The 19,172-nt window shown below is 49.5% G+C and overlaps 2 protein-coding genes across 4 annotated transcripts; one reads left to right on the top strand and one right to left on the bottom strand.

Moving 5' to 3' along the window:
• Positions 1-913: 913 nt before the first annotated feature.
• On the bottom strand, positions 914-13,381 carry paics (phosphoribosylaminoimidazole carboxylase, phosphoribosylaminoimidazole succinocarboxamide synthetase). Of its 3 annotated transcripts, none has more exons than XM_018733153.2 (14): positions 12,691-13,381; positions 11,168-11,713; positions 10,506-11,084; positions 10,291-10,332; positions 9,865-10,031; positions 7,337-7,373; positions 5,730-5,927; positions 5,260-5,438; positions 4,731-4,910; positions 4,521-4,634; positions 4,120-4,203; positions 3,231-3,411; positions 1,921-2,079; positions 914-1,816 (listed from the first exon to the last, which is right to left on the bottom strand). In XM_018733153.2, exons 1-14 carry the CDS (start codon positions 13,253-13,255, stop codon positions 1,650-1,652), a joined length of 3,198 nt encoding a protein of 1,065 aa, XP_018588669.2. In that variant the 5' UTR covers positions 13,256-13,381; the 3' UTR covers positions 914-1,649. The 3 variants fall into 3 exon arrangements, with proteins under 3 accessions (XP_018588669.2, XP_018588670.1, XP_018588671.1); XM_018733154.2 differs by having other exon boundaries at positions 12,672-12,826; XM_018733155.2 differs by lacking the exons at positions 9,865-10,031; positions 10,291-10,332; positions 10,506-11,084; positions 11,168-11,713; positions 12,691-13,381 and adding an exon at positions 7,468-7,756.
• ppat (phosphoribosyl pyrophosphate amidotransferase) lies at positions 7,823-19,119 on the top strand. Its single transcript, XM_029254687.1, has 11 exons — positions 7,823-8,185; positions 13,797-13,863; positions 14,050-14,256; positions 15,857-15,969; positions 16,157-16,302; positions 16,518-16,590; positions 16,732-16,883; positions 17,165-17,292; positions 17,612-17,833; positions 17,928-18,048; positions 18,590-19,119. Exons 1-11 carry the CDS (start codon positions 8,031-8,033, stop codon positions 18,766-18,768), a joined length of 1,563 nt encoding a protein of 520 aa, XP_029110520.1. The 5' UTR covers positions 7,823-8,030; the 3' UTR covers positions 18,769-19,119.
• The last annotated feature ends 53 nt before the right edge of the window (positions 19,120-19,172 follow it).

The following is a 19,172-nucleotide window of genomic DNA, read 5'->3' as shown; positions in this document are numbered from 1 at the left end:
TCCTGAAGTCCACCACCATCTCCTTGGTCTTTGCACTGTTGAGCTGCAGCTGGTACATTTTGCGCCACTCAACAAAGTCCTTCACCGGGGTCCCATACTCATCCTCCCGCCATGACACTGAGAAGTTGACATCGAGACGCCTGTTGGCTCAGTCAGTTGGTCAGCGGTATTCGGCCTTCCTTGGTAACGGGCACGAGGCAACGTTTTCCACATCTTGGAGACCTTTACCAAGCTCAGTCTCAAACTGGGTGTACACTGTATAACTCCACACAGCTGATCTGCACACAGCCTCAGAAAGCTCTCCATCTTCTCCCCTTCATGTCACACCTGCACTATGCGGGAGTGTGAAATTTTCACTGTGACACAGAAAGATATGTCATCTAATTTCCTCCAGTGTCACTGCAGGGTTTCCCCTGAGAAGAAAAGTGCAGCATTTGTTTCTTTAAACCATGTTTAAAATGACGCAAGAAGCCAGACCATCACAACCCCACACTGGACAAGTGGTTATTGAGAACAAGCAAGTGAAAATGTAACAGAAGACAAGCTAGAAATATTTCTTCCTTCAACTATGAAATATGGTAATGTTACCATACATTTGAGGGGGAAGGAAAAAAAAAAAAACTTATTTTGACATTTTGATCTGAGAACTATTTTATTAGTTTTCCAAAGGAATGAATAGCAATCCCTAACCCTAGAACAGGAACTCTCTTAATGGCAAGATGTCAAAGCACAATTTAAACCGCTTTAGTGAGGACTGGGTGTTTATTACCTGATAAAAGGTTAAAGGTAATTTTTTGTGCTGCAGCACCCCACATTCATATTAAATTATAAAGTTGTTGACCTGTATGCTAACCATAAAATGTATGCTTGTGACATTCCTATTTTGTGGGTTACATTGCATTTTGATCATTGCTGTAAGAAAAAAAAAAAAAAAAAAAAAAACAACTAACATGGATGCCATGGGCAACCTGTCCAAATATAAAAATAAATTAAAAAAAAAAAAAAAAAAAAAAAATGAAGCCAAAACTATCCCAGTGCTGTTAAAAACAGCAACTTACAGCTTTTTGCTCCAATGATTTGATGTGTTAGTGATTTAAAAATAAAGTCAGTCATTGTGTATTTTGTCTGCCTTTAATAAAACCAGTTTATTTACCTGACACCTTCAGCCAAGGCAACTTACAGTGATATTTTTGTAAACTACGCTACTTTATTTACCCCATTTTATACAGCAGGGTATTCTTGGTGGAGCAGTCCAGGGTTCAGTACCTTGGTCAAGAGCACTACAGGAAGGGGATTCACAGCAGAAACCTTGTGACTGCAAGGTAACGACCCTAATCACTACTTTATGCTACACCACCCTCTCCATAATGAATGGATCATAGATTCCTCATTTTTTGAATGTGAAATATATATTTCTGGTAGATGTTTCAATTACTTCCAAGGCTTAATTACAAAGAAAAAAAGTGGGCAGTACACTAGAATAGCTGACTTCATTTATAATTTCTTAAATTTCAAGACTGGAAAGAATTTTCCCATTTGGGGAAAAACAGTTTCCATGCAGAACTGCGTTAATTCAGGAATGTCTTGCAGCAGAGCAGCACAGTTAACAGTCCTCCACCAGCACTGTGAGTGAAGATCTCCTGTCAGCATCACAGATTACACGCTTGCAGCTTGCGGTCAGTCTGCTTCAGAGAGATCCAGGTGTTCAGCATGGCTGCGCGCAGCTTCGCCCAGACCAAGTGGTCGCTGAGGCCCAGGATCTGGGCAGCAGACTGGGCTGCAGCATCTGGGGAGAGGACTGTGGTGCAACCCAGACCTGGAGAAGCAGCAGGAAGACAATGTGTGCATGAGGACCGCAGGAATGACACGTGTCTAGACCTTGTGAGTAACAATGTTTAAACAATAGAGCAGCAGGCCTACCACTTGGCATGCGCAGGGATGACCAGATGTCTTGAGCCCCCCAGTCAGGCGTCAGAGGGGGGCAGTTGATGACAGGGTACACTGTATTTCCCGACATCACGGGGCCAAGTCCATTACTTCTGCCTGCCACCGCCACAAACACCGTAGCCACACCGTCGCCTGCGTAACATGGCACATTGTTCAATGGTGAAAAACTCAAGAAAACCAACTGGTGCAGTAAAATAAGGAGTGGTTTCACCTGGGAAATTTTGGTAAGTACAGGCATCCCTTGATTTACAAACTCTTAATGTTAAATTTCAGTGAAATGGCTCTTGGCTTTTGATACCCAGTCTTCGATTTACTGAACGAGAAATCAACATAATGAAATTGATTTGAAGGCTGTCCAAACAAAAGCATTTACAAGGCTCACACAGCATGAGTAAAGTAGAAGTACAGCAAAATACTGCTTGTTGTGGTCTACTTGATACAAGAAAAACAATGTTTCTAAAATGCACTGCCTAGAAACATACCCACCACCTCATTAAGTATTTGACAACCATGATGTGATTCATGTGTCTGCATCCAGAACTCTGTTTGTTGGTGTGTTAAGAATGTGAGACAAGTGCATTAACACTATATAAGTGTTGCATTGTAATAAGTGTAGGAAATTCCCCAAGAATGTCTCTTGGTCATAACAGGTGTGTTACTTATATTCAGCTGGTGCTCCTCTCCAAAGCAACTTATAAAGCGAAGCTACCTACAACTATTTTCCCCCACTTATACAGACGAGAGCAACTTAGGGAAAATTCCTTGCTCAAGGGTACTAGAAACATGAAGAAGATGGGCCTTACCTGGACCCAGCTAGAAGAAAAGGCACAAGAAAGAGGACTCAAAGTCTCTTCTTGGCAACCTATACCCAGGAAGGGTACTACAACAGCAGGTAAGATTCAAACCAGTGACCTTTGGTTAGGGCTGCTACCTTTGGAGCCACTTTGCGAGTGCCCTTTAAGTGAGGAGGCATGGCTCTCCCCACAATGCTGCTCCTATGAATGTACATAATGGAACAGGAACATTTTGGGAATTGGGGCAGGGGGTAAAATAAAAATCACTAAGCCTGCTGTTGCATAAGCTCAATATATGCAGTTTTCTGGAACAAAGTACTTCTGTAAAGCCAGGGATACCTGTACTGCGAGACATAACACTACTTTCAATCAAGTCAGTGAACCACTGAGCTAGCGATGGGACAAGATGACAACCAGGGACCAGTGTCACTCCCACAGACACACATTGTGTCAAGCAGGGTTTGTGTCAGTGTTGCATCTGATAAACACCTTCATACTGCGCCTTGATACGCAATGTCTCATCAGGTCCTTTGTGGGCAGATGTGACCCTGATGTCACATGGGATACCATAACTGCTGCAGGCAGAACGGATCCTCTCGCTGTGGGCCAAGTCAGATGCAGAGCCCATGAGCACCACCACCCTTCCTTGGCTCTGTGGCTCCAGAAGAAGCTGAGGACACATGAGGCAAGACCAACATGAGCTAGGAAAAGTGTCCCTCTGTGCAGGACACAGTGACCCAGTGTACTTCACAGCATAAGAGACATTTTACTACCTTCTCTTTCTCACTCTAAAGCTTGTTTTCTCCCTGAAGAGATAAAGAGTTTCTTCTTTCTCTCTCCCTCTCTCTCGCACACACACAGCTATTTGCCCTCAGATTTTCTGTCTTACCAGGTCTAAGCAACAGGCGAAACTCAGGAGACTGCCCAAAAGCTGTTTACATAATACCCCTTCGCTCTATCCTGTGTTCAGTATGTGGGGGTGGGGGGAATTGGGGCAAAAACAGAGAGAAAGCACTCTGGCCAAACTCAAAAGGTTGATATGGTAGAGCAGATTAAGATAAAGCTGTAAATCAGTTGTGGATTTTTGAAAAAGTGCTTAAGTGTCCAATTTTAACTTTGGGGTGTAAGCAAGGTAGTGGATCATTTGCAGTTTGTATCTGGAGCACATTGTGACCTCCTGACCACAAAAGTACATAACCCATTTACAGGTCGGTACCAACCTGAAAATGCCGACTCAAAAAAAGGACATGTTTCACAGAAACGTAAACACTGGTGTAGCCTTTCATCTCCCTACTACTTCAGTTCCACTGTCTCGTTTTGCATTTAACAGTTTAAAATTACTGACATGAAGGAAAACTCAAAAGTTCTGGTCAGAGACCTGGACTCTTTCGGAGACCCACTCAAAGTTCCTCTTCACCATCTGCATGGCCTCTGGTGTAACCTCCTTTAGGTCCCTGTAGACCTGGACAATGTTAAAAGGAACATTATTTACCTTCTTACCAGTTGCATTCTGACAAAACCCAAAGACCTTGTTCACAGGGCTGCAAAAGGCAGTTTTTTTTTTTGTAAACCTAAAAGCTTTAAATCATTTCAATCAACGACTGCAATAAATGCAACTGATACAATGTGTGTACTCAAGTATTGGACCATATTGACCTTCAAACCAGAAAAGGTGGGTTTGTTGATCTTTGGTCACAAAACAGCCTTGAGTCACAACAAAGACAACCAAATGCTCAAAGTCAGTGTGACAGCACAGTGTGGAGACCAAAGAAAGCAGACCTGCTTGTCTTTCTGTTGGCTTCGGTCACCTGCGGGCCACAGTCTCCATGAGTCGTTGTCAATTACATCCGCAAGAATGAGCTCCTTTGTCATTACATTCACTCCGAACTCAACCTGTGAAGAAAAACCATAACACACAAACCTACACCCTATTCAAAGAACAAAAGGTGAAATGCACACTGCACCAGAAGGAAATTCAGGGAACTGCACCTTCATATCCACCAGAGTGCAGTTCTGAGTAGCCCACGCTTTCTCCAAGATCTCAAAGACAGCAACAGTGCTGCGGTTCATGATGTCCACCTCACAGCGCCCGATGGCCAGGCCCGCAAAACAGAACTTGGCCTCAATCAGCTGCTCCTCTGACCACTGAGGGTCATTGCTGGCATCGTCCTGAAATAAAACGGAAACACTTAACTGTAGGAACCTTGAGCTCACAGCTGTACATGTACATTTATCACACACTTTCAACCAAATTTATGTACAACTGAGAGCAAATAAAAGCCCACCAACAGACAAAGTGCTCCAGATCTGGACACTTGCCAGTTTGTTTCTCTGATGTCACCATTGTTACAGGTGCACGTTACACAAGTAGCTGCCCGTAGAAATGAGCAAGTCTCGTGGGAAATAAGGTAATCACAGAGTGATGCAAATTTGTGGAGCTCTCAGGAGATGAGAAATGAGTCTGGAAGATGGGCTGTGGGAGCCTTCTTCAATACTGGCATGGATCTGGCAAATATACCTTAAAGAACATTTCCAACTTGACTGGAGAGAACCTATAGCCTTCCTTAACTCCTGGATTCCTCTTGAGAAAGGATCCAGTGGCCACCCGTCTGCACACCCACTCGATGGGGATCATCTCACAGCGTGCAGCCACAAACGCAGTGTCAGACTGCTGCCTAACAAAGGCCGTCTTTATTCCTGATACAGAACAACAGCCAAACAGTTTTGTCAGGCATGCAGATCATCAATGAGAATGAAGCAGAATGACAAATTTCTGGTGTAGGGGCATCACGTTAGCCCCAATGAGAGGCACATGCTGGACCACGAGAGTAATTTCAACAGCTGAGCTGGTATCATAAGGAGCACATGCTTTGCTGCAGAGTTCCTCTCAAACTGGGGGACTCTACAGCTTACATTCAAACTCAAAGTGCTTGTGCAAATGCGGAGCTGGATATCGAGTTTAACGTTAAAGGTGCCGAGGGCCTTTACCAGCTTCTTGTAGCAGCCTAAACACACAGCTTGTAGTTCTGTTGGAAATTGCGGCCTTTCCCTCCATCTGATCCTTCCTGGCCGCATTCCCAGCTGTGATCTGGTCTTTGGACTGGACCAGAACATGACCTGGCTGATCAGCGAGCTCATAGATCTCCTTCGTTTTCCCTTCGGCCAGTTTCTGTCCCAGTTTAAGCTCTAAAAGAGAAGTGCAAACAGATGAGCAGCTCAGGTGCTTTGCCAGAACTAGAATGTTCATGCCAGTCGTGGTGAAAGATCTTTCTCCACAAGCTGCTACTTGTGCGCTCCACATGTTTGGAATCCAGGCAAACCTGTAAAAGCCTAAATAGAACCGAATAATTTTAGTCTGAACAATTTCCCCACGGGGCTACAGCGCTAAAAAGAAAAAGGCAACAGGGTCTTCGCTGGGATAAAGAGTGTATACAAAAAACTTTTTTCTACATTAGTACTTGTTCAAGATCACCCAAACAAGAATTAGAGATGTAAACTGTTGTGACAATCACCCACGTGCGATATTTCTTTACCCGTCCATCATAAATTAGACAATCTGGACTCATTAACACGATAAATCAGATGTTCTCTCCCATGTAAACAATTTACAAAGAATCAACTTCAAAGTTCACAGAAACCAGAAAATGTAGGAAAAGAGTAGATTGTGAATACAGTGCGAGAGTGACACAGAGAGTGTTTCACTGATGTACGGACGTATGAGCGAGCCATTCATTGTAAGCAGTGTATCTAGCAGCGTAAGTCACCGCGGTGAATAACCATGTGTGTGGGCTGATAGCAACACTAACATACTAGTATCCACTGTAAGTTGCTTTGGAGAAAAGCATCTGCTAAGCGAATAAATGTAAATTGAGCCTCAAATGTGTGAAGTGATGAAGTACACTAGTCTAGAGTGAAATGGGGTTTCTCCTGGACCACGCCGGTGGTATGGCATAGACTAGAGGACAATGAATATACCACTCCACTCACTGCCATCACAGCACGTACCGCCACCGCCACTAACTTAGTAGAACAGAACCAACTACCAAGGCCAAGCAAACACAGTCACACACAACGTAGGCAGGTAATACACGCATTAAAGCTCGCAGGGAAAGTGACGCGCTACTAACAGTGAGAACTTCATGAAAGTTGTTGTGTTACGTACGCGTTACCACAGATAGACAAGTTAGTGACACACCACGAGCAGGAATGAAGGCTGCCTGGTCGTGTCCATGATCAACATTCCCAAGACGCGCTACACTAACCACTCATACTACACGTTCTATATTTCCAAGGAAAAGTTGGATATGCGCCACTGTTACTGCTGTTTCGATAAAACACAAACGAAGCGATTTTCTGTCTGAGGCGCCAAAAATCCGGATTCCGTGCCGTGACTCTCACTCTGCACGCGCCGCCCTCGTGCTCGTTCACACAGAGTCAGTGAGGACTGAGGCGACAACTGTCTTTAAAAAAGGCGCTTTTCTTACTGTAGGGACACGGTGATGTGAGTTTATTTTATTTTATTTTATAATACTAAAAAAAACGGACATAAAACCAACAATCATGTCTTTAGAAAAATGTTGTGTTTGCTGACATACCTGCTCCGGACGCCATTTCGTCGTCGATTCTCTGCTCCTAAAAAAACAGGCGAAAAGTGACGCTTAGCGTTCTTTTTATTTTTTTATTTATTATTTTTATACAAAAACCATCCGGTGAGTGTGTCACTCACATGTACTCGCCGTGGTTTCACTGTGTTTTACCACGATCGCTCTGGGCGTCTCGCGGCAAACCGAGCACGTGACCGGGAGGGTGGCGCCGAGCACGTGACCCCGGCGAACCCACGTGCGCACAAGTTTGTGTAGAAGCGAAATCGGTCAGTTCGGACCCCGAATACACAATTCAGTGTGTATGGATCAAAGTAAAGAGCGTACATACGATAAACAGAGCGCAGAGAAAGACAGGATGGACAATAAAAGGAGAGAAAGAGTGAACGGGAGCGCTAGCAGCTCGAGCCGGACGGATCCAAACGCAGTGGCGGGGGGTAGTGAAGAGTGTAAAATCACAGGGACACACACAGAGCGTACACACTCGATCTCAGTTCGGTTATCTGAGGAAAGGGACAGCGAAGCCACAACCTTGACACGTTTTAACCGCGCACAACGTTGAAGTAGTGAGCCCCCCCTCCCCTCGGCGCGCGCGGATGGTTCGGCCGGTGGGCGTGGCAGGCCCGAGGCTTGTGCGCAGGGCGCGCTCCCGGTGCGCAAGTGTTAGTGAGTTGGGCTTCTCGATTGTATGTCGGACACGCGCGAACGCATGGAGCTAGAGCTGGAGGAGTCGGGTCTCGCGGAGGAGTGCGGCGTGTTCGGTTGTGTGGCCGCGGGGCAGTGGCCCACACAGCTCGAGGTGGCGCAGGTGCTCGCGCTGGGGCTCGTGGCGCTGCAACACAGGTGAGTGGGGCGAGCCCAGCCAACCAGATCCGCACCGGACAGCGTCGAGCGAGAAAGAAACTAAGCGCAGCCCTGAGAGCGCGGCTCGGCCCGGCTCGGCCCAGGAGTGGTAACGTTCAATGAATACGTGTACAAGTGTCGCGTCGCCTGGGGAAACGGAGTCTTCTCGCGGTCACAACATATATTGATGAGAAACACGTGTCTTTCGGCGCTGTGATTGTGCCGCGCGTGGCCGCCAGGAGGCGCTCATTCCTCGTTCACGCTTGTCCTCATAGCGGAGTCATTGCGGGCGGTGGGTTGATACACTGTAACTGTTCTCTCGAGCCCTCTAGTCTAGGAATATTTACAGCTGAGAATTCGGGAAAAGAATTGACACCATGTACTGTTCTCGGGCGAGCGCAGCTTTGTGCACCTCTGCGCTCGGCATTTGGAGGCAGCAGGGGGATCAGTGGTTAGAGTTGCTGCCTTGGACTCGGGTTTGAATCCCATTCCTGCTGTTATCAAGGTATGCGGTATATTTACATGTATTCATTTATCAGGCACTTTTCTCCAAAGCGACAGACATCTCACAGAAAATACAATGTGTACGTTACATTAGCAGAAAGAGATACATGCAGATGCATAATACTTAAGTACAGTTTTTTCTTTCCACCATATGAACTAATGTTCATCAGACGAGTAGCTGCGTAACACTTTATCTGAATATTGACAATTCCGAATCATATTCCTAATGAAAAAATATATATATAAAAACATTTACATATAGGAGTAGCTGTGTGAAGGTTTATCCATTAACAGGCATCATCTCAGAGTTATAGAGCGAGAACATTTACACATTACATAAACTTAATAGATCATGGGCCAAGTGTGAGTTTTAAGACCCTTTTTAAATTCTAGATTCAGCAGTTCTGAGTGAGAGGGGGAGGTCATTCAACCACAACAGAGCCAGAACCGAGAACCTTTGCGCTTTTCCTTTTAGTGCTTTTGTGCATGGGACCAAGTAGGCAGAGGTGGAGGAGTGGAGCAGTCTGGTTGGGGTGTAGCAGATGATCAGTAAAAGTTGTCCTACTTTGTAAATGAGTAAATCGTAAGTTTTAAAAAAAAAAAAAAAAAAAGGTTGATTTTTTTGTATTGTTCTTGAAAATGTACGTCACTTTGGAGAAAGTCTCTGCTAAATGAATAGATGTATAAATGAAATGAATTGTGAAAAAGTGGTTTCTGTTCACTTTTGCCTGTGGACTGGAGGGACGTGAGGGGACATGAGGGGCCCTCGGGGGCCTGGACAGCACACACGGGCACTTTGCAGCACGTTAGTTTTAAAGAAACTCTTAGATGTGTGCAGGTTGGACGCTTCACTGCCATGGCTTTCCCAACTTGACTGGAGAGAACCTGTAGCCCTCCGTGACTCCTGGATTCCTCTTGAGAAAGGATCCAGTGGCCACCTCTCTGCACACCCACCCGACGGGGATCATCTCACAGCACGCAGCCACTGAGAACACATTCCTCACGTACTGTTCTGACCGTTTGCCGCTTTAGCCTGGTTGTCTACAGTAACCACTGTGGACGGGGTCATTTTCTCATTCTTAATGAGGACACCCCGGGACACCCCCTCCCCGTGTTCTGCATCGGTCGGGATCGGTTCAATGCAGATGGGGACGCGCGGCAGCGATGGCACCCACCTGACGCTGCGCCGAGGACACAGAGCCGGTCATGGAGTAGACAGAGTTGATCTGGATGATGGGGATGTAGTCATCGGGCTCCTCCTTGCACTGAGGCGTGGACCTGTCTGGGCTGCTGTCTTCTGCGGCGTCTCCATACAGAGCGCGCTTGGACGACTCCCACAGCTCTGTGGACGCAGGAAGAGCCCGAGGGCCGCAGGCGCGGTGCGTTACCGAGGCTTCTGCAGCACAGCCGCTCGCAAACATGACAGCACAGCGGGTGTACTTACAGAGTTGTGTGTGCAGTTCACTTTGGAAATGCTTTACCGTCATTTTTACCGGGGCTTTCAGGCGCTGCTGCGGCTTTGCAGCATTCACCTCGCGTGCCAAGTGGTCATGTGCTCGTGTGGTCATGTGGTCAGTGGCTAGGCACGAGAGGACAGGTACCTTCGTCCACGGCCTTCCTCTTCGCTCTCCTGTGCGACACATCTGCCACACGACACAGTGTGTGTTTACACGGCACGTCCAGCAGCGCTCACCAGACTAACGTTAATATTCATGACATGCAAATGAACCCTGGTGCAGAGGGTCACAGACTGTCGCGCTCAATGACGCGGCTCAGGCAGTCCGTTGTGTAACGCCAGCACGGCGCGACCGCTCACCTGTGCAGGTGCTCGTGCTGGAGGAGGGGCCCCGGTCCTGGCTGTCGCCGGCGTGCAGGTCGATGGGCGACGAGTGCCCCGTGGGCGGAGCCTGCAGGTCGCACTCCCTGTCTCCAGCGTCCCTCGAGTTCTTGAGGATGGCGTCCACCTCGTGGTAGAGGCGCATGACCCTGCGTGGGTGGCCTTGCACGCCCTGGCCCTTCTGCAGCGCACTGTACAGGTACTTGAGGTTCTTGTACTTGGTGCGGCACTGCTTCCAGTCGCGGTCAACGCCCAGCTGCAGCAGGCGGCCCGAGATCTGCATGAAGATGTCCTTGTTGCGGGTGGAGCGTTCGAGGCGCTGCAGCACTTCGGTGTCCGAGCACACCAGGATGAGCGCCCGCACCTCCTCGTCACTCCAATTGCGGCCCACGGTCACCTGGAACTGGTCGAGGCTGCGGTCAAGCGCGCCCAGTTCGCTCGTCGGCGGACAGAAGGGCCACACCCTGGTGGGGCTCCAGTCACTCTGTCTGCCGGGGGCCCTGGGCTCCGCTCCGCCAGGGGCCTGCGGCGAATGCCGCTGCGCATCCGCGAGTGGAGCTGCAACATGCAGGTGGGGCAAACAGTCAGCAGGCGGCGCGGTCGTGCCCAGCGCTCAGGTGCGGGGGTTTGGACCTGCTTACCTTTGTCGGTCTCCTTGTCCAGATGTCCCTCGGCTCTTCTCGGCAGGCTTGCCAGCGTGCCCTGCTCTCTGTCGTGCGGCCTGCTCTGCGCAGCCTGCTCTCCTTCAGGTCCTCCTCTCCAGAGCGCGGCCTGCTCCTCCTCCTCCTCGTCGGGGGCCGACCCGGCATCCTCCTGCTTGCCAAGCTCCGTGGAGCCCTTGGTCCTCATGGCTCTGCCCTCCAGGATGGCCTCCACCTCCCGGTAGAACTTCATGGTTCTGCCGAAGTAGCCGCCGCCTGCACTCTTGGCGTTCTTGTAGTCATACTTGAGGTTCTTGTACTTGGAACGGCACTGCTTCCAGTCGCGCTGCACACCGAAGCGCTGCAGCTGCTTGGCCACTTCCTGGAAGATGCTCTTGTTGCGCACGGTGCCCTGAAGCCGCTGCTGCACCTGCGGGTCGGCCCAGATGTACAGCAGGGCCTGCACCTCCTCGTCCGTCCAGTGCTTGCCCCCCTCGGTGGCCACGGACGGCACGAAGCATGGCTCCCGGATCACGCACGGGCTGCCTGGGAGGGGGGGGTGAAAGGGCCGGTCAGCACTCGCAGCAGGAAGCGTGGGAACCGGGGGCACAGCTTTGCTTTCTCCCAGAAACAGTTACCGTTAGAAGTACTGAAATGAGTATCGAAGCGTTGTGAGTGGACCGTGCTGCAGTCCTGTTATATACACACACAAACACGCGTGCCAAGTGGTGCAACTGCGCAGCTTGATGTGGGTTAGAATCCACCTCAGTCTGTGCAGGTTTGCACAATCTCTGTCTCTGTCTAGGTGTTCTGGTTGCCTCCCGCAGTCCAAAAATGCATGTCAGGTGAACTGATGAGTCTGTATGTTGCGTGCATGCATGTACACCTGTGTTACATTGCTGTGCTGTACAAACGGGCCGGTGATTCTAGGGAGTTTATGGTTTTGTTTGTGACCCCCCCCGTAAAGATGCTAACCCTTTTAAAAGAGATGTATAATCTACGTATCAATTGAGGGCACTACAGAAGGAAGTGGGATTCGATCCAAAGACTGCAGCTGTAACCCTGTACTCCCTGTACTTGGAATGACCCTGGATGGAGGTGTCTGCAGTGTCGCACGGTAATAACGTACCTGGCTTTGGGTAAAAGTCTCTGCTAAACAAATACACGTAAGAGTAGTTTTTAACGTGCTTTGGGGAGCAGGGAGCTCGGCAGTTAGAGCCGCTGCCTTTTAGACCTGAAGGATCCGTGTTTGAATACCCCCCTCCTACTGTGGTACCCTTGTTCATGATACTTACCCTGAAGTACTGCAGTAAAAATTGCCCTGCTCTATCAATGGATACATCAGTCTGAGTCGCTTTGGAGAAAAGCGTCAGGTAAACGAGCGAATGTAAACGGTAAAAAGAGAAGGGGGGGAAAAAAAGGGTGTGTGTACTGCGCGTGAGGAGTGTGGATGCTGTAAAGCGCGGTAAACGTGGGCCACCTGCGTACCTCCCCTGCTGGTTACCTGCCCTTTGCCTGGTTACCTTCCCTGCGCGGCTCTCCGGCCGAGGAGCCGTCCCCTTCCTGGGGCCCATCAGGGGCCCAGCACACGAAGGGCCCTCCTCCCCGCTCCTCGTCCAGCTCCTCCTCCTGCCCCTCCCCCTCGTCGTCGTCGTCTTCGTCGTCGTCCTGAGGCCCGCCGCCGCTTTCGCAGGCCATGATGGAGTCGAGGTCCTGGAAGTACTTCATGGGGGTGCTCGGGTTGCCTGTGCTGTGGGCGAACTTGACGCTGTGGTACTGGCTCTTAAGGCTGGCGCACTTGGCCAGCACCTGGCGCCAGTCCCTGGAGATGCCGAGCCGGTGCAGGCGGTTCGACATGTAGATGAATATGGCTTTGTTTCGCCCGGCGCCCCGCATGCAGTACTGCACGTCCTTCTCGGACCACACGGCCAGCAGGGCCCTCACCTCCTCCTCCTTCCAGTCGCCGTCGTCTTCCCCCGGCGCGCCCTCCTCCGCCTCGGCCCCGTCCCTGTCCCGCGGCCCCCCCCAGCGCCGCTCGCCGGCCCCGCCGCGCTCCTCTCCCCACCGCCGCTGCTCTCCTGCCTCCATATTCAGGATGACCTGGAAACACTTTGCTCCCTCCCTTCTGCCTTGTTCCCTAGGCAACCAGACGGTTTGGTGCTGAGCAACACCCACGCGCTGGAAAGCAGCCGCTCGACTGGCTTAGCCTGAGCTGGGGGGCGGGGCTTGCCGTAATCCGAGAGGCAGTTTGCCAAGCAGGATCTCCAAATAAGGCAACTGCGAAGTGAATGATTCTCGGGCGGCGGAGAGAGAGCTGCTCCGAGCGCCTTCCAGAAGGTTCCACGCGGCTGTCCCGAACTGCTCTGCGTGACCTTGGCCCAGGAAGGACGCGTCGGTTGCGAGACGCCCGCCTTGTGTGTTTATTAAACTGCCCCCCCCAGGGCACTTGGCTCTCATTTCCGCGCCCCACCCCCACCCCTGTGTGGCTCTCTTTGTTCTCCGCGTGACCCACCCCCTTCCACAACCCCCCCCCCGCAGCATTACAGGCCGATTTATTGTTGTGTGCAGATTTTAATGAGCTTCTCTTAGAGGAGTTACCAATGTATTTGTGCCCCTTTCCATTCCACAGGGGGCAGGAGAGCGCCGGCATCGTCGTCAGCAGTGGCTCCTCACCCCCGACATACAACACTCTCAAGGTAACACACACACGCACTGTGTCACTTACTCCGCCCCCAAAGTGCACATAGTGATTGTATTTACCCAGGAGAAAGGGGTGTGTGTGTGTGTGTGTGTGTGTGTGTGTGTGTGTGTGTGTGTGTGTATGAGAGAGAGAGAGAGAGAGATATGTATATCTGGACGGGTGCCACTGATGTGTTTCCTAGGGGATGGGCCTGGTGAGCAATGCCCTGAAGCCAGATGAGCTGTTGAAACTGCGCTCGGGGAACCTGGGCATCGGCCACACACGCTACTCCACCACGGGCGTCTCGGAGCTGCAGAACTGCCAGCCCTTCGTGGTAGACACTCTGCATGGCAAGATTGCTGTGGCCCACAATGGGGAGCTGGTCAACGCTGCTGCGCTGCGCAAGAAGGTCCGCGTGGCTCTCTCTCTCTTTTCCTCTTTCTCTCTCTCGTGCACGCACGCCCTCTTGTCATGTGTCTCGCACACGCAGACACTCGTACAGAAACCACATGTGTTCTACTTCATGTGTTTGGCTTCCATGGTGCAGCGCAGGAGTTGGAGAACTTGGACAGAACGGCTCTCCTCACTGCAGTGTGTCTCCCGCTCATCCCACAACGTGTCCTCAAAGATATTGAAGATCGTAGGGCAACACAGACTCAGTGACCGGGGTCCATCAAAAGAAAGCGTGTAAAGTGAGAGCAGTCAGGGTGGGTCGGGTCAGCGAGGGTCACGCTCAGGGTCTGCATGGACTTCGCTGTAACAGTGCACTTTGAGGAGGTGTGTCTTGTCTTGACACAGCGACACACAAGTAAAACACCACAAGTTCTGTGAGTTTCAAAGTCTTATGGAAGTTCTATTTCAAAAATCTATCCAGGTATTACTTTAAAGTATCCAGTCCATTTAATAATTAAAAAAAAAAAAAACTGCTCAAGTATGAAGCTATTTTAATTCAAGTTACGGTTTTTATTGCCTGAACCCAGCAGCAAACGAAAGAAGTGCAGCCGGCTGAGAGCTGCTTAGTCTCGTCCTACAAACTCGCCGTGTCCACCCAGTAGAGCTCGTGTTGAAAAGTTCTACAGCTGTGATGTATTTTTACGTAACTTACAGCTACTTTTAAAGCAATTTTAAACAATCAGCCTTGCCATGTGTCATCTTTTTTTGTTATTGCAGTATCAGAGAATTTCAAAGAAACTGCTCAGTAATTAAATTGAGGTATTTCTCCATTAATATGTTCATATTATTGTATAGATGATAAAACAAAGTGAAAGTGCTCAGATACCAAGGAATATGTACACATACTTAAGTAATGAATTGATTCTGGTGCTCCGAATCATCCTGAGCTGCAAATGGAAGTTCTGTTTCAAAAATCTATCCAGGTATTACTTTAAAGTATCCAGTCCATTTAATAATTAAAAAAAAAAAAAAAAAAAAAAAACACAAAACACTTTTAAGTACTTTCTCACCACACCATAGTCCCTTATGCTGCTTTGCCACCTAACATCCAGGAGGAACACAGCACTCTTGCGTGTATAAAGCACAACTCAACACACTGAATAGGAGGTTGTGGGTAGGACAGACTTTGATTTTAAAGTAGATTTAATGTCACTTCCAATTAATGAAATTCCAGCGATAGATTGACAGTGAGGCATAGTGGGCTCTGCTACATGCTTGGTGTTTCCAGCAGAAAGGAGCACTGACACTCTGCTTGGGATGAATGGTGGATGAAAGCGCTCGGGTGGATGTGTACACACAATATTCTTTGTTGTTAGGATGATCGTCACCACGGTTTCATCCCATTAAGGCTCTCCTGCTGATACTGCATGGTATGGCTTGGATGGAAAGGAGGTTCTCATCAGCGCCGTAACATTGTTTCTGGAGCGCCAGTGCCACATCTGATCATCAGCCTTAAAATTGTATCCATTGCTTTATACTGCAGACTTGTGTGTGCGTGTCGCTTTCCCACTCCGTTTCCGTGTCTCTGAACACGCGTCTCACCACGTGCGCTCCAGGTGATGCGCCACGGCGTCGGCTTGTCCACCAGCTCTGACAGCGAGCTCATCACTCAACTGCTGGCCCTGACTCCGCCTATGGAGGAATACGACGCTCCCGATTGGGTGGCTCGGTAAGTCCCTCCGCACTGCACACGCATGGTCTCTGATCGTGGAAGGACCCAACCGTGCGACACTCCTGAAACATCCATCTGCGTACTCCAAGGAGGAACTGGAGCTTTGTGCTGTCGACACTGTGGGGGGTGGGGGGTCACCTTCTGGCTGTGCACACCTGCTTCAGCTTCTGCTCTTTACTTGCAGGATCAAGAACTTGATGAACGAGACCCCCACGTCCTACTCCCTGCTCGTGATGCACAAAGATGTTATTTACGCCGTGCGCGATCCCTACGGGAACCGCCCCCTCTGCATTGGCCGCCTGGTTCCCGTCTCCAGGCTGCACAGCACAGGTATGTTGGCAGCTGTGTCGTGTGTCTTGTCGGTGGTGCCGTGCACCGTGGGCTCTGAGCTCTTTGCACAGTTGCGCTGGAGTGATCGGTTGTCCTCCTTCGCTCTGCTTTGGATGATGTTCAGTTGGGTAGCAGGTGGTCAGGTGTCTCCAGGTGCGCCAAGATGAGCAGTTTAAGATCAGACCTCAAACCTTCATGTGCTTTGCACTTGGCAGGAGCTGAAGATGGAGACACGGAAGGGTGGGTGGTGTCATCGGAGTCCTGCAGCTTCCAGTCGATTGGAGCAAGGTGAGCTTACCGTGGTAACGGCATTCATCCCCTTCGCTTATGGCTTTCCATCGTACATAGAAACGACCAGCTTTGTAAGCGATACGAAGGAACTAGTCGGCTGCTCTGCCTTCGCTTTCAGTACTTTGTGTGCCATGTCAGGTACCACCGAGAGGTGCAGCCTGGTGAGATTGCGCAAATCTCGAAGCATGGCGTCAAGACACTCAGCGTAATTCCCAGACCGGAGGGAGATGCTCCAGCTTTCTGCATATTTGAGTATGTTTACTTTGCACGTCCAGACTCGATATTCGAAGGTAGGTTTCTCAGGGTTTACAGGTCACATGATCAAGTGTTTTTAAACACCTCTACTGGCATCACACTGTGCTTATGGACTGCAGTCCTTACTCTTTCTCAGCTCTGCTCGCTTTAACTGAGCTATGAAGTCAGGTCCCTCCTCCTGCTTCTCCAGCAAAATGGGCTTTGGCTTTTCTTTCCTTGCCTCCTAACGTTATGCATTTGAAGTGCTGTATCTCGGGCAAATTGCATCCTTGTGTAGGAACAGGGTTGGGTTACTGAAGGCTGCTTACTGCTGCAGGTCAGATGGTCTATACAGTGAGACAGCGCTGTGGATGCCAGTTGGCCATGGAGGCCCCCGCAGACGCAGACGTGGTCAGTACCGTGCCGGAGTCTGCCACTCCTGCTGCTCTGGGATATGCTCAGCAGGTAAGGAGAGAACTGCGGTGGACCAGTCTTGCCGTTCTCACTGTATTGGTCTGATAGCTGCAAGACCTGCTTAGCCCGTTGGTGCTGGGGTGGGGGGGGCAGATACGTAATGATCTGCTATGATTTATGTATTTGCTATTTAAAAATCACTTCTATAGGACCTACTGGAGAGATGTGAATCAGCAACACAGTGGAGTGACAACTAGCTGCGTGTCCATAGTCCTGTGACTGTCTGAAGCTCTTTGTGTGTACTGTGTGTATAGTGTTCAGCTGTGTATGAATGACCTCTATCATACGTTCATTTAACGTTGTTTTCTAGGCTGGGCTGCCCTATGTGGAAGTGCTGTGTAAGAACCGATATGTCGGGAGGACGTTTATTCAGCCCAATACACGCCTTCGACAACTTGGCGTGGCCAAGAAGTTTGGTGTCCTGACAGACAACTTTGCAGGAAAACGGGTGGTGCTTGTCGATGATTCCATTGTTAGGGGCAACACCATCTCGCCAATCATCAAACTGCTCAAAGAGGCAGGAGCCACCGAGGTGAGGAGGAGTTCCGTGGTCCCAGGGTAGAAGGGGGCGTGTCGGAGCGCAGGGTCCTCAGCATCTCTCCTCTTCTCTTGCCTTCTCTCTATAGGTGCACATCCGCGTGGCATCTCCCCCCATCAGGTTCCCCTGCTACATGGGCATCAACATTCCCACCAAGGAAGAGCTCATTGCCAACAAACCCGAGTTCGAGGACATCGCTGGCTACATCGGTGAGGGGCCTACAGTGTCCTTGTAGACTGAAAACATGCTGCTTATGAAAACCAGTGTGCTGCACAGGGATGATGACTAAATCATAATTACATGCATGTCACTGTGTGCCCTAACCCTATTGATGAAAATATCATTTGCTGATCATTTACTTCAAGCAGTGGGCTATGACCTCACCATAACATTCACTGGAAATTGTACTCCTTTTAATTGATTAAAATCATATTTTAGCCTCAAGAGCAGATAGAGGTACAGGGGCCTGTACACACACATTTATACCACACTTTCATTGTGGTGAGCTGTACTCTATTTTAAATGAGCTCTAGTGTTAATTTAGCCTAAAGACTATATAAAAAGTCTTTTCCTGCCTCAGGAAAGTAATGTATTCTCAAACCCTTGAGAGAGATCTGCACGGCTTCTGCATTCCCTAGCGCACAGCAAATTTTTTTTTTTTTTTTTTTTTTTTTTTTAAAAAAGGTGGTCAACATGCTTATTGATGTTTACGCTGTGAGAAGAGTGAGGACTTTTTCTACCTGTGTGTAGGAGCCTCCACTGTGCGCTACCTCTCTGTGGGGGGGCTGCTTTCCGCCATTCAAGAGGGTATCCAGATTCTGCCAGCAAACCACGACCAGCAAATGGAGACGAGCAGGAAAGCCAGCAGGAGCGTGGGACACTGCACCGCCTGCTTGACCGGGAAGTACCCGGTTGAGCTGGAGTGGTGATCATTCCTAGCAACCCCCTGATTGCTGCAGGGGCCTGCTATCCCCTATACACACACACCACCAAAATGGGGTGACCCTAAGGCATGCACCTTTTACACATGTTTTTATCCCTGACAACTGTTCATTGTTCAAATATTGATACGACCTTTTACCTGTTGAATGGGTCTTGACCTCTTCATTTAATATCTTACCACTTCTGGGTAAGCAAAGCTGACACCCTGGTCCTTGCCCATAGCACACAATATTTAATAGCATGGTCCCTGTGCAGAGGGGTCGAAGATAGCTGGTTTAGGGTTCATAGCAGTAGTTGTCCTGCCCCTGCTTTACCATAGAGAAAGTGAACATGACATCATAGAGCTGGCCCAGTGCAAGGGAATATTGAAACACTGCAGAGGAGTACAAGA

This window comes from Scleropages formosus, chromosome 9, assembly GCF_900964775.1.
Source record: "Scleropages formosus chromosome 9, fSclFor1.1, whole genome shotgun sequence".
NCBI classification, from domain to species: Eukaryota; Metazoa; Chordata; class Actinopteri; order Osteoglossiformes; family Osteoglossidae; genus Scleropages; species Scleropages formosus.
The sequence above is the reverse complement of the archived record's forward strand: the minus strand, read 5'-3'. Positions and strand labels throughout refer to the sequence as shown.